The following is a 12,768-nucleotide window of genomic DNA, read 5'->3' as shown; positions in this document are numbered from 1 at the left end:
CTAGCCATAGCAAAATGAGAAGTGCTACTGCTAATACTGTCTTCTCCTTGTTGGTCTATTTCTTATTGATTCATCATGTAGCATTTTCATTGGCTTATAACAAAAATGATGTTAATGATTCAATATATGATGATTGTAACATGATAATATGGAGAATAGGAGCAATTATTAATCCAACAACAAGAGTTGGCAAAGAGCAGAAGATAGCTATGGAAATGGCTGTTGATGATTTCAATGCCCAAAATTCCAAATGTTCACAGTTAGGTTTCAACTTTGCTTATTATTCTCATGGTCCTGCAGCTTCCCTTGGTAAATTCTTACTCTCTCTCTCTCTATATATATCATTTATCTTCTTTATTTTCTTTACTTTCTTATCCTGGTGTGAAATATAGTGTTAAATATACTAGTTTATCAGAAAAAAATTCATTTTACTAGTATATATATGTACAAATTATAAAATTTAGAATTCATAAATTTCAAATCTTCGATCTAACCTATTTTGATATAGAGGTAATGAGGAAGTGATGAGAACATCATCAAGTCCTCGCAAGCTCATAAGGAGTCCTTTTGGTTCACACTTTCACCTATATAGGAAAAATAATCTTTTGTATAAAACTTGCTGTGTACTAAACAAATATTTTGTTATGGTAATTTTAAGTATAAATAACATGTATATATCATACATATATGAAAAGTTTATAAGTGAGTATATTGTTATCACAAGTCATTTAATACTAATTGGTTCATAAAGAGAAGAGAGTAAACAAGCTTTTTAGATACAAAAGGCATAGTACTTGTTTATACTAAAATTAGTTAGGTGAAATGGTCCGATAGACCCTTATACTTGTATGTGTTTGTATTTTGAACCCTTTTACTCTATACTTTATCAATTGGACCCTTAAACTTATTAAAACACAATATTTGAAACCCCTCTAACCATTGACTAAATCTATGTGACATAAATATTGTTGAGTTGGAAAAATGTGTGAATACACTAGCTTTCAAGCGCGTAAATACACTATATTTTATTTTAAAATATTATTTTTATCAAAAAAAGCTTATCTCTTCATTAACCCACTCCCACCCCACCCCACCCTGTCCCGCCCCACCCCACCCCGCCCAAATTTCTCTTCTTCTCCAACACTCTTCCCACCCTAATCCTAAACTTTCTTCTCGTGTTCTTCAACAAAATTACTCATCATACCCATTCTTTTTTTTTCTTCGAAATCACTCGTCATACACTTTCTTTTTCTTCTTCAACCTATTTTCCTCTTTGCAACAAATCAAAACTCCGCCATTAGTTTCTTTTTTCAACCCCCATTTTCCTAAATTTTTAGTCTTTTTTTATTTTTAAAATTGAAACCATTGTTTGTGTTAGTTAGATTCAAAGAGGAGGTAAGATATGCATTAACGTAAAGGGTGATGGTGGGTATTGAAAAAGTTGAGAACTCCATTGATAAGTTTGAGAAAGCTTGAAGAACAACAAATGAGTCTTATGAATTTGTGAAATTAATTCAAATTTGTGATTGAGGCTCATTGGATTTGTGTTAGTAAACTTGTAGTTGAAATTTCAAGTCAAATAAAGAAGATTTTCATTTATTTGGCATGAATTTGGTGCTCAAATTGTAAGAATATATGAAGGTTGAAGAACATGACTAATTAAAAAAAAAATTAGAATTTACAAAAATTAAATATTTGATTTTTTTTATTTTCTTAATATTTAATTTCTGGCGTGTCATTGAAAAATGACATGGAATTACATGTGTAAGAAGTTGGATTACACGCACAAAGATCTAATGAGAAAAATATTTAAAATATAGTGTTTTAACGAGTTTAAGGGTTTAGTTGACAAAATGTTAAGTAGGAGGGTTTGGAATACAAGCACATACAAGTATAAGGGTTCATCAGACCATTTTGCCAATTAGTTATACCATTCAAGTTGTTTTGGTTCGTGACGTAAGGTGGAACATCTCTAAATTAAGTTTGTGATTAAATTTTTACTTTGTTTGGTTAAATACAATTTATCCCACTATTATCTCATAAAACTTAAAGTTATTTTATCCCACATCCCTGTTAAAGATAAATTAGTCCAAAAATCATAATTTCAAAGTTATAATACCAAAATAACTTAATCTGTGAACCAAACAATCTCAAAAATCAAGAGTATATACTTGTTTATACTATTAAGTAGTTATCCTTTCACATCAAAGTATAAAAATAATTAATGTGTACTACCATTAGATTTGATTATTAGACTCTCCAACTACCCTATTGCCTATGCCTCCTATTGGTCGGTTTGATTTATCGGATTTCATTTTTTAAATACGCTAAATTAATAAGACATTTTTTATTGGTTTTCGATTTTGATCTTTAACGGTTCAATTTTCGGTTTAACCAATAAGAAAATGCTTATAAAAAAATATATGACTTCTCTAACAAATTTGACGCGACAAGACAATAATGTAACTTTACAGCTGCTCATAAAATAGAAACAATATACAAGTGTAACACAAAGAGAAATTAAGAGGAATAAAGTTTTTACTTTAGATTTTGACGTTTTATATAATGTAAAGTTGTGAACTTAAAGTCATTGTGAAGTGCGAATTTATGGTTAAAGGGCAAAGACACTAACTATTAACTAGTAAGATACTGAGATTAATATTTATGTACAGGTAAAAGTAGTAAATTATTACAGTCTTAATGAGTTATCGATTTACCCAATAACTCAATATTAAAAACCAATATCAAATTGCAAATTCGATAATTTTTTTTGTAAAACCATTAAAAACCCGTTAACCCATTACAATAAACCAATAATATTTTTTCGATTCGATTTTTGTACATCCCTAGCCTCCCTCTTAAATCATTGACCTTTGGATTTAGCTTTGATTCAATAACAAAAAATTGTTGTACTCATTTAAAAAAACTTAAATCATTAGATAGAGCAAGTTTTTATTTATTTAGTTATGTCTTCGATAATTGACACATTGAAAGAATGGTGGTAAAACTCAATTCTATAATCTTTATCTATTCTGATATTGTATTGAAGTGTTTGACCATATTATGTAAAACTATGTTAAAGATACATGACTGACCTTAAAATTTTGCAGCGACTTATCTTGCCAACAAGAAGCAAGTACATGCCATCCTTGGACCATTGACACACCAAGAAGCTGCTGTATTTTCTGACTTTGATGATGAAGCCTACAAGGGTATTCCCATTATTTCTCTAAGTCCAGCTGCCACCTATTCGACAATATTACTCACAGAACTACCTTCACTAATCCAAATGAGTAATGATGTTAAATCCCAAATGCAATGCTTTGCTGCATTGATTGGACATTTCAAATGGAGAAAGGTGATAGCTTTATATGAAATTAGTAACAGTTTCTCCAATTTGGATTTTGGGCTAATCACTCACCTTTCTGATTCACTCAAACTTGTTGACTCTTCTATTGAATATCATTTAGCTTTTCCTCCTTTGTTCTCTGTTTCAAATGCAAAATCTTTCATTCAAGAAGAGCTGGAGAACTTAAGAATCAAGAATGTTAAAGTTTTTGTGGTGGCACAATGTTCTTTACACTTTGGTTTGGTTCTTTTTGAGGTGGCAACAGAAATGGGAATGATGGGGAAGGATTATGTATGGATTGTTTCAGACAATATGGCAAGTCTTCTTGACTCTGTTGAACCCTCTGTTTTACTGAACATGCAAGGTGTTATTGGTTTTAAGGCAAATGTTAATGAAAAAACTGAGTCTTTTAGAGAGTTCAATGTTAAGTTCAGGAGAAAGTACAGATCAGAATATCCTGAAGAAGAAGAAGGGTATCCAAGTCCTAGCGCATATGCTCTCAAGGCTTATGATGCAACATGGGCAACTGCTAAAGCCATGGAGAAGTTATCCAGAAGTGATTCAAGTGAACTAGTGAAAAACATTTTGTTGAGTGATTTTGAAGGTTTAAGTGGGAAAGTTAGCTTCAAGAATGGCATGTTATATCAAAAGCCAACCTTCAGGATCATTAATGTGATAGGCAAAAGCTACAGAGAAGTGTCATTTTGGTCACCAGAGTTTGGTTTTTCTGAGGATCTTGTTGAATACAATGGGATGAAGTTGAAAATTGGCAACGGTTTAGAAGGGGATTTGGGGTCAATTTTGTGGCCTGGTGGTAAGCAAACTGTTCCAAAAGGGTGGACAATTGGTGGCCTAGAAAAACCACTTAGGATTGGGGTACCGGCAAGGGGCGCATTTAATCAGTTTGTGAAAGTTAAATTTAACCAAGAGAGGAATGAGACTCTGATTGATGGATTTTCAGTTCATGTTTTTGAAGCAGCGGTAAGGCAACTTCCATATTATCTGCCCTATGTTCTTGTTCCCTTCTATGGTAATTATGATGAAATGGTTGAAGGAGTTTCAAACAAGGTATGTACATGTATGACTCTAACTTAACCATTGCATCTGCTTTTAGTGTGTAGCATTTCTAAGCATTTTCTGGTTCAAATTTTAAAATTTGGAAAAAGTTTCAACACATTTTATAAAGTGGTGATCAGACCAGCTATGTTGCATGAGGTGGAGTGTTGGCCGGTCAAGTACTCGCCAGCCCAAAATATGGGAGTAGCATAAATGAGGATATTGAGATGGATATATGTGCTACTAGGAGAGATAGGATCAGAATGAAGCTATTTGGGACAAGGTGGGGTGGCCTCTGTGGTGGACAAGATGGGAGAGGCGAGGTTGAGATGGTTTGGGTATGTGAAAAGAAGATGCATAGTGCCCCACTGTGGAGGTGCGAGAGGTTGACTTAGTGGGTATTAGGAGAGGTAGAGATAGACCGAAGAAATCTTGGGCAGAGGTAATTAGATAGGACATGACTTAGTTGCAGCTCACCGAAGACGTGACCCTAGATAGGAAGATATGGAGGTCGAGGACTAGGATAGAAGGTCAGTAATGTTGTCTAGTTTTCTTTTTCTGTATTATTATTATTACTCTCCTACTATCTTATTCTTTGTTATTAGTATTATTGGTTTTTTCGTTCCTTCAGTTATTAGTATTAAGAAAATAAAGAAGACTTTTGAATCTTGTGGTCCTAAATTAAAGTTATGTCAAATGCACAAAATTTCCCTTTAAACTTGTGGCCTTAAACATGCCACATGAAAAGCTAAAATTAAAATGTTACCAAAAAAAGAAAGAGGCCATTCTTTTTTAAACAGACTAAAAAGGAAATGAGGTCAGTCTTTTTGAAACGGAGGGAGTAATTTGCTTTTAAAAATTACTATCTGCTATACTTCAAATTGGAGATCGGGTAAGGTCAAGGGTAACAAAAAACCTCTCGTCAAATGAAATGCTATTCTTGAAAAAACTTAGGATACTAGAGTTATTCTCAATAAACTAACAGTTCAATTCATTTGACAACAACATCATCAGTAGAAAGTACCAGAAGTAATGGCAAGGCAAATGACATCAAAATTCAATTTTGATTAGTATTTTGGAATCCTCTTCTTGAGATGAATCTGGTGATGGTCTTGGTCATTTGCTAAGGACAAGGGTATGAATGACCCCAAAGTATAAGGGAAGGTAAAGTTGAGATATTTCGTATAGCGGGGGGTATGTTTGACCCTTTTCCCTTAAGATTTTCTTCATCATCAATTAGTAAAATCTGCTACTTGGAACTCATTGTTGCTAGTGTTTTTCTTTTTAACATCTGCAAATACTCACCAGTTCATGAATAGAGTCTGGATGCAGCGGTAGGTGACACAGAAATATTGCCTGATCGCTATGAGCTTGCAGAATTTTCACAGCCCTATATTGACTCTGGACTTGTCATGGTAGTGACTGAAAGACCAAGACTCAAAAAGACCCAGTTTATTGTTATTAAGGCCTTCAAGTTGAAGTTGTGGATTCTGCTGGCAGTGATGAGCATGTCTACAGGAGTTGTCATCTGGTTAAATGAGTATGTAAATGACAACCCGGATTTCAGTGGTTCTTTCCCTCAGCTTATTGGATCCATGCTTTGGTTCTCTGTCACTGTTCTCTCTTTTTCACAAAGTAAGTTTCAAACTTAGAAATGCATTATGCTTCCCCTTTATCATCTTCTTTCACACTATTTTATTAGTTCGTACAAAAAACAATGTCCCATTTTTATATTTCCTTAATGAGAAGCTTTCATAGCAAATGAATGTTATGACATGCTTAAAGCCACAAGTTTTAGAAGTCTTTATTTCTCTTCTTAAACTACATGTGGAGTCAAACTATGTCAAATAAAGTGGAACGAATGGAGAACAGAAAAAAGGGCAAAAAGAGTACTCTTTTACTATATGAAATATCCTAATCTTCCTCTTTGTTATACTCTTTTTGTTAGCAAATTTTCTAGTATTTGTCTCCATCTGAAGTATAACAGATGGTAATGTACTAATGTTAAACCATAGTCAAAAGTAGTTGAGTAAATTCTGAACTCTTTACTGAAATGCTTTGACACATGGGATCCTTCCTTATCTATGTGGAGCTTCCTTAAAGTCTAGGGCAAATCCGAGAAGATGTGCTAACGGTAAACATATAAAAGATCCAAAGTACAACGGAGGGTAAAACCTGACATATTTTGTATAATGGAGAAATAAATTTGGACTTTTTCCGTTTAGAATAAAGATATACAAAACTACTGCTTACACTTTGGTCTAATTCAAAAGCTTATAACTCCAATTTGGGAAATCATTACAGGAGAATTGATCAGAAGCAATCTATCTCGACTTGTGCTGACTACATGGCTATGTGTAGTTGTCATTGTCACAGCTTGCTTTACTGCACTTCTTTCCTCCATTATGACAGTTCCTAGGCTGGAACCTTCTGTACTAAATGTTGACTATCTTCTAAGGACCAATGCTGCAGTTGGTTGCAATAACAAGTCATTTATAATCAAATATCTGGTGAATTTGCAATTCAAGCCAGAGAACATCAAGCAAATCAGTTCAATCAATGACTACCCTAATGCTTTTGAGAAGGGAGAAATTTCTGCTGCTTTCTTTGTAGTTCCACATGCCAAAGTTTTCCTTGCTAAGTTCTGCAAAGGTTACACCAAGTCAGGACCGGTCTATAAACTTGGTGGATTTGGCTTTGTAAGATCAATATTACATCTTTTTAGCTTTCCAATCTTTTTATGATCTCCATCTTTAGAGGATTAATTTCACGTATACTCAATGAACTTTACTCACTGTCATAGTAAAGTCACATCTTTTTTCAACTTGAAATCCGAACTTTACTCGCTATAATAGTAAGGTAAGTCACTAACGGTTTTGTCGTATAGTGACTGTACTCTTACAGCGAGTAAAGTTAAGTTACTTTAATGTGACAAAGCTAATTTAGTAGGCAAAAATGAATGATTTTATTGTTTAGTTGCTCTAATATGACAACATAATTTAGTTACTCTTATCATAATGGACAAAGTTTGGAGACCATGCGCGAAATCAACCCTTTTTGTTTGCCTATTTAAATCCTTAAGTAGTTTCTGACTCTTGATATTTTAATCTATCAGGTCTTTCCAAAGGGTTCTCCCTTAGCAGTTGATATCTCAGAAGCTGTTCTTAAAGTCTCGCAGAGTGGAGAGATCAGACAACTAGAAGAACAAATGCTTATTTCTTCAAATTGCTCTTCTTCATCAGCTGTGGAACATGATCCTGGATTAGGACCAGAGTTGTTCTCAGGTCCATTACTTATTTCAGGTGTTATATGTGGAATCGTATTTTTGATCTCAATCGCTCGTTTAGTCAGAAAACACTGGCTTTATTTAAGCTCTATAATTGCAAATAGTGCAAATGTAGTTCTTAGATGGGCTTCTTTGGTTCTAACTCAGTGCTATACAAGAATAGTAGGATCGAGATCAGTTAAAGATAGCAACAATGTGATTGAACAAAGACCAAATAATCAACAGAATGTTGAAATCACAGAGGTATTCTGATGGGACAAAAGCTGGTAAATCTTGGACAGAAATTGACCAATGCTACTTTTCTCGTCTCTCTTGTAAATATGTGTTTTTCTTCCTTTTTCAAGATCACCAGTTGTTATGAGCCAAAGAAGATCTTTGTGGAAGTTAATATGAATGATACATTTTGGAGGCTCTACTTGCTTTTTGTTGATTCTTAAGATGTTTTTGGTGATTAACCAATGAAATGTGAGTTTGTGTATGGTTAAGAGTCCAAAAATGTGCTTGATGATTATGTGATTGAACAACTTATATGTTCTTAGGCTTAATCTGAAAAAATTTGTCCAATGCTAGCAGCTTGGGAGTTGAGAGGCATTGTTCTTGTTAGGTTTTCAAGCAGCAGAATGATCCTATGTTTTATTCCAATCTCGGATTCGAGTCATTGGTATGGAGTCATTTTTGTTAGTGTGCTTTATCTCCTAATATGAGACTTGTAAATCTAAATTCAGTTGAGAATGTGATCCAGTCTCCGGTTCTTGTGTCATTCACCGATGTAGATTCATTACATTTATTCACTCCCTCCCCAATCCCATGCCCAGATTTGGACATTTTTATTCCAAGTTTCATTGTCTTGTCTAGCTTTGATATCATGTCAAATTAGGCATAAAGCTTAATTTACGTTCGAAAAGCTAGCTCGAAAATAAAAATAAAAATTATTCAAGCCATATATAATTAAGAAGCTCGTATTTCACCAACGTGGGTTCATTTCATTCATCGAATCAATTGGGCTTAGTTAACGTGTCTTTATTGTTCCAATGTGCCCAACAAGCTAGTGGGCTAATGCTCATTATTTCTGCAGAGTTCACACGTGGACGTTGGCCACCGTCATAACAATATTAATCACACGTGAGATTTGTAGTGGCCATCAATGCTTCAACTTTTTTTTTTTCATCCGGTATTCAGAGCATGCATTGGAGCATTGACTAAATTTGAATTACACATTGCAGGTTTCATTCGGGGTGACTCGCCAACAAAATTTTCTCCATATTTAAAACTTGAATTCGAGACTTCTGATTAAAGGTTAAACAGTCCTAGCACTATATCACAACCCATGTTAATATCAATACTTCAACATAGTAATCTCATTACTAAGTTTCTTTGTTTATACTCCCGTCATTCTAAAATAAGCGATAATTTTTAGTTTGAACATCTCTTAAGAAACTAAACGATCCTATAAAATAAGAAGTGTTTTATTAACATGTTTCTAATTAAAGAAAAAGTTAATTAATGATTTTTAGTTATATAAAAAAGGTAATTTTAATAAAATAAAAATCAATTTCTTTTTCAAAATTCTAAAATATTATTTATTTTTAAATAGAATGACAAATTAAAATATCATTTATTTTGAAATGAAGTAAGTAATTAAATACAACTAGCTTTAATTAAGATCCCCTCCTTAATTTACCCCAAATATTTTGCCTACTACGACACGCAATGAAACATTTTCAATGCATATCTTCCTCAATATGACAAATACAAGATACATTGTATTATATAAATTTGTTAAATAAGTAGGTAAAATAAATATTTCAGACCTTTGAATGATGTATGTTCAGTAACTCGCTTTTAATTTTAACTTATGAATCAATATATTTTTTCGTTAGTTGACACGCATCATCACATTATTCTCTATTTTATGATAAGGGAATATTGCATCTCATACTATATATTGTTGTGTCGTACAAGAAACATATACTAAACTTTTAGTTGAGAATGAAATGTTCTAAAGTTACAATTTTCTAAAAATAGTGAATTAATTTCATAGAACAATTTTTAAAAATCTCAATATGGAAAGTACCATCTATATAAGTGCTTCATGACATATATTTCTTTTTCTTGTCTTATTAATTAACCAATTTATATGACGGTCCAATTAACACTTTAGAATATTTTTTTGTGACAATTTTTATGTCCATGTGAAGTGCATATTGCCAAATATATATCAAAAATCTTTTAAAGCCTTAGATGGTCCCATGAAAAAAAAAAATTATTCACATTATTGATATTTCTTTTTTCAGCAATTGTCTTTTCCAAAGTCAACTAATAATAATAATATTTTACTTTACCTTTAATCCCCCACTAATTATTAGTGATAAAGAAGAACTAATTAAAGTTGTAAAAAAGTGACACCTCTTTTTGTTGAGTTGAACATATCTCATTCCCAAGTTAGATATTTTGTTTTGTAGATTGTGACATTTGAAGAAAAAAAAAAAAGTATCCAAAGTTCTAAGACGTTCCACTAATTGATCGGTGCTATAAAATTCCATTTGTTTTATTAGTTTACTTAGTAATTGTAATTTTAGAAGTATTTTATTTATCGTTGATATCAATTTGTTATTTTAACGTGTAAAAACTTCTTCTTTTTTTATGATGATCGAAGGTGGTAGAGTCAATAATTTTATTAAAAGTTTAAAATTTGAAAAAGTAAACATACGAGATTCAACAATTATATATAATGTAATTTTCTATCGAAAAGGTTTCGAATGAACTCCTTGCTCCCACATAGCTATTCCTGATGTCTGATACCTATATTAATTTTTATTAATTTAAATTCATCACACATAAGATTAATTTAGAGGTAAGCGCTCCCTAACTCACAAGATTTTCTTTATATCAAACTAAATCTTAAAGTTCCGATTAAGGAATATCATCTATTCTAGCTCAATCTATGTTAGTATGTCGAGAAACATCAAGCAAACAATAGATTTATTTAATTTGTGATTTTTAACCAAGACTATAACTTTATTCCTACTACATCAATTCAAGTTCAAAAGAGAAAAGTTATCATTTTACAATTTAAGAAGTCATTCTCCTTTAACATACCCAAAAAGCTCACAGAAAAAAACCCATTAGTTTTAGGTTTAAGAAAATAGAACTTTGACCTAATTCTAACTCTAAAAATTAATTTATAAATATTCTTCAAGATCATCATAGATAAAATAGTCCGTTCTATCAATTAATATAGCAAGACATTATAAAACATCTCACATATTCGTGGATGAAATTTTGAGGTATCAAATAAGTGAGTCGAGTTGAATTCAAGTGAATTAAAATTAGCTTAGCTAATAAATAAATGGATTGTTGACCCGTTAAAAATGACTTAAACTAAATTATGGATAATATACAAGTCATAATTCAACTCCTTCAATTCTTACCGAATTTTAATTATTTTATTTATTCTTTTTTTAAAAAAGTTTAATACCTAATAATAATATAAATTGTGTCAATAGAGCCTTTGCCCTAATTTAACTTCAAAATCGTAACCTTTACGTAAAACAAGGAAGAAATCAGAATTTCTTGGAATGAATTGGTCATTCTTAAGAGGACCAAGTCAATACTTTGATTGAGTCAACCAATTTTTTGACTCTGAAAGTGATACTAATATTTCATTTAAAAAGAAATAAAAAATTATGTGTCAAACTTTTTTTAAAAAAAATTATCGAGAGAATATATAATTTTCTATATATATATTTAGTAATTCGGTAAATTTCAAACATCCTGATATACCTAAAATTTGAAATTATAATCAAAAGACATTAGATATGATATATTTTTAATTTAAAATTACATGATTTAAAAGTTTTTTTTCCTCAAAACATTTTGTTAAACTAAGACACATAAATTAAAATAATATATATATATATATATATATATATATATTAGACAATAGAGTGAATTTCATTTTGTAACCATCATGAGCGTAGAGAATCAAAGATTATCCTATATCCAGAAAGGTGAAGAACTAGATTCGATTTTCAAACTTAAGACCAACTTATGAACAATAGTTTGTCGCTTGTCTAGTTGTTCTCCTTTGTTGCATCAAGAGTCATCGATATTGAAAAGATCCTATACACTACATTTGAGCAATCTAGGAGGACTTGTCGAGCCTATGGTAGATGCAGGGCCGGCTCTATGCATACTTTAATAAGGCATTGGCCTTGGGGGCCTCAATTTTTTATCAAAAATATATTATGTGTTAATTTTTTATAGAAAAAATATTGATTATTTATAATAAAAAGTATAAATTTAAAATTATTATTTTATTTTCTTCAACCTCATTCAAATAGAAGAAATCAAGAAAATATTGTTTTATTTCTTACACTCTCTCCACTAATACTCACATTACTTAATTCTTTTTAACTCCTTTTACACTCTCTTCTTTAAATTTTTGATAAGTTAGAGTAATATTCTGTCAAAAATATCAATTAATAGTCGAAAAGTGTTTAACAAAGTGAATTGTAAATTCTTTTTTCCATTTCTTCATAGATTTTCAAGCATTACAACAACCATAGTAAAATGTGGGGTAACCAAATTATCAACTTCATCAAAGCTATGGTTCTAACTCTTATACTTAATTGAAATTTGTCAACTTATTACTTGTAGAACTATGTTAACAATTCATATAATGATTGCCCGAGTAAAATTATATTTTCAACGTTGAATTGATAAATCTTATTTAAAACTAATAATTGAAAAAGAAATCGAATAAATCATTTATATATAAAAAATATTAAGTAATACTTTGCATTTAAAAATGTAAGAAAAATAAATTTTAAATAAATGCATGTGAAGTTTATTTAGATTTTAGGCCTCTAATTAAGATTTCGCTTTAGGCCTCCGATTACGTTGAGCCGCCCCTGGGTAGATGTTGACTGAATTGTCGACGATTACGACCATTTAAAGATATTTGTTCACTAGTTGAAGTATGAAGGAGGCTGGTGTCGATCAATTATTATGAGTATATAAAAAAATTAATAAGGCTAAGTGATTACTCACTTCACATAGTATTTATTAGAATTAA

General features: G+C 31.4%; 1 protein-coding gene across 1 annotated transcript; it reads left to right on the top strand.

Annotated features, from left to right (window-relative positions):
* On the top strand, positions 1-8,207 carry LOC125811342 (glutamate receptor 2.9-like). The gene is made up of 5 exons (XM_049490848.1): positions 1-309; positions 3,111-4,417; positions 5,725-6,040; positions 6,710-7,104; positions 7,521-8,207. Exons 1-5 carry the CDS (start codon positions 15-17, stop codon positions 7,941-7,943), a joined length of 2,736 nt encoding a protein of 911 aa, XP_049346805.1. The 5' UTR covers positions 1-14; the 3' UTR covers positions 7,944-8,207.
* The last annotated feature ends 4,561 nt before the right edge of the window (positions 8,208-12,768 follow it).

Source organism: Solanum verrucosum, unplaced genomic scaffold, assembly GCF_900185275.1.
Source record: "Solanum verrucosum unplaced genomic scaffold, falcon-dt-bn FXZP01000235.1, whole genome shotgun sequence".
NCBI classification, from domain to species: Eukaryota; Viridiplantae; Streptophyta; class Magnoliopsida; order Solanales; family Solanaceae; genus Solanum; species Solanum verrucosum.
The sequence above is the reverse complement of the archived record's forward strand: the minus strand, read 5'-3'. Positions and strand labels throughout refer to the sequence as shown.

Bases quoted from the DNA above. Each gene is read 5' to 3' on its own strand.
- LOC125811342 (XM_049490848.1), top strand. From the start codon at position 15: ATGAGAAGTGCTACTGCTAATACTGTCTTCTCCTTGTTGGTCTATTTC. The intron at 4,418-5,724 runs GTATGTACATGT...GTTCATGAATAG, and splicing joins TTGAAGGAGTTTCAAACAAG to AGTCTGGATGCAGCGGTAGG. The intron at 7,105-7,520 runs GTAAGATCAATA...TTAATCTATCAG, and splicing joins AACTTGGTGGATTTGGCTTT to GTCTTTCCAAAGGGTTCTCC.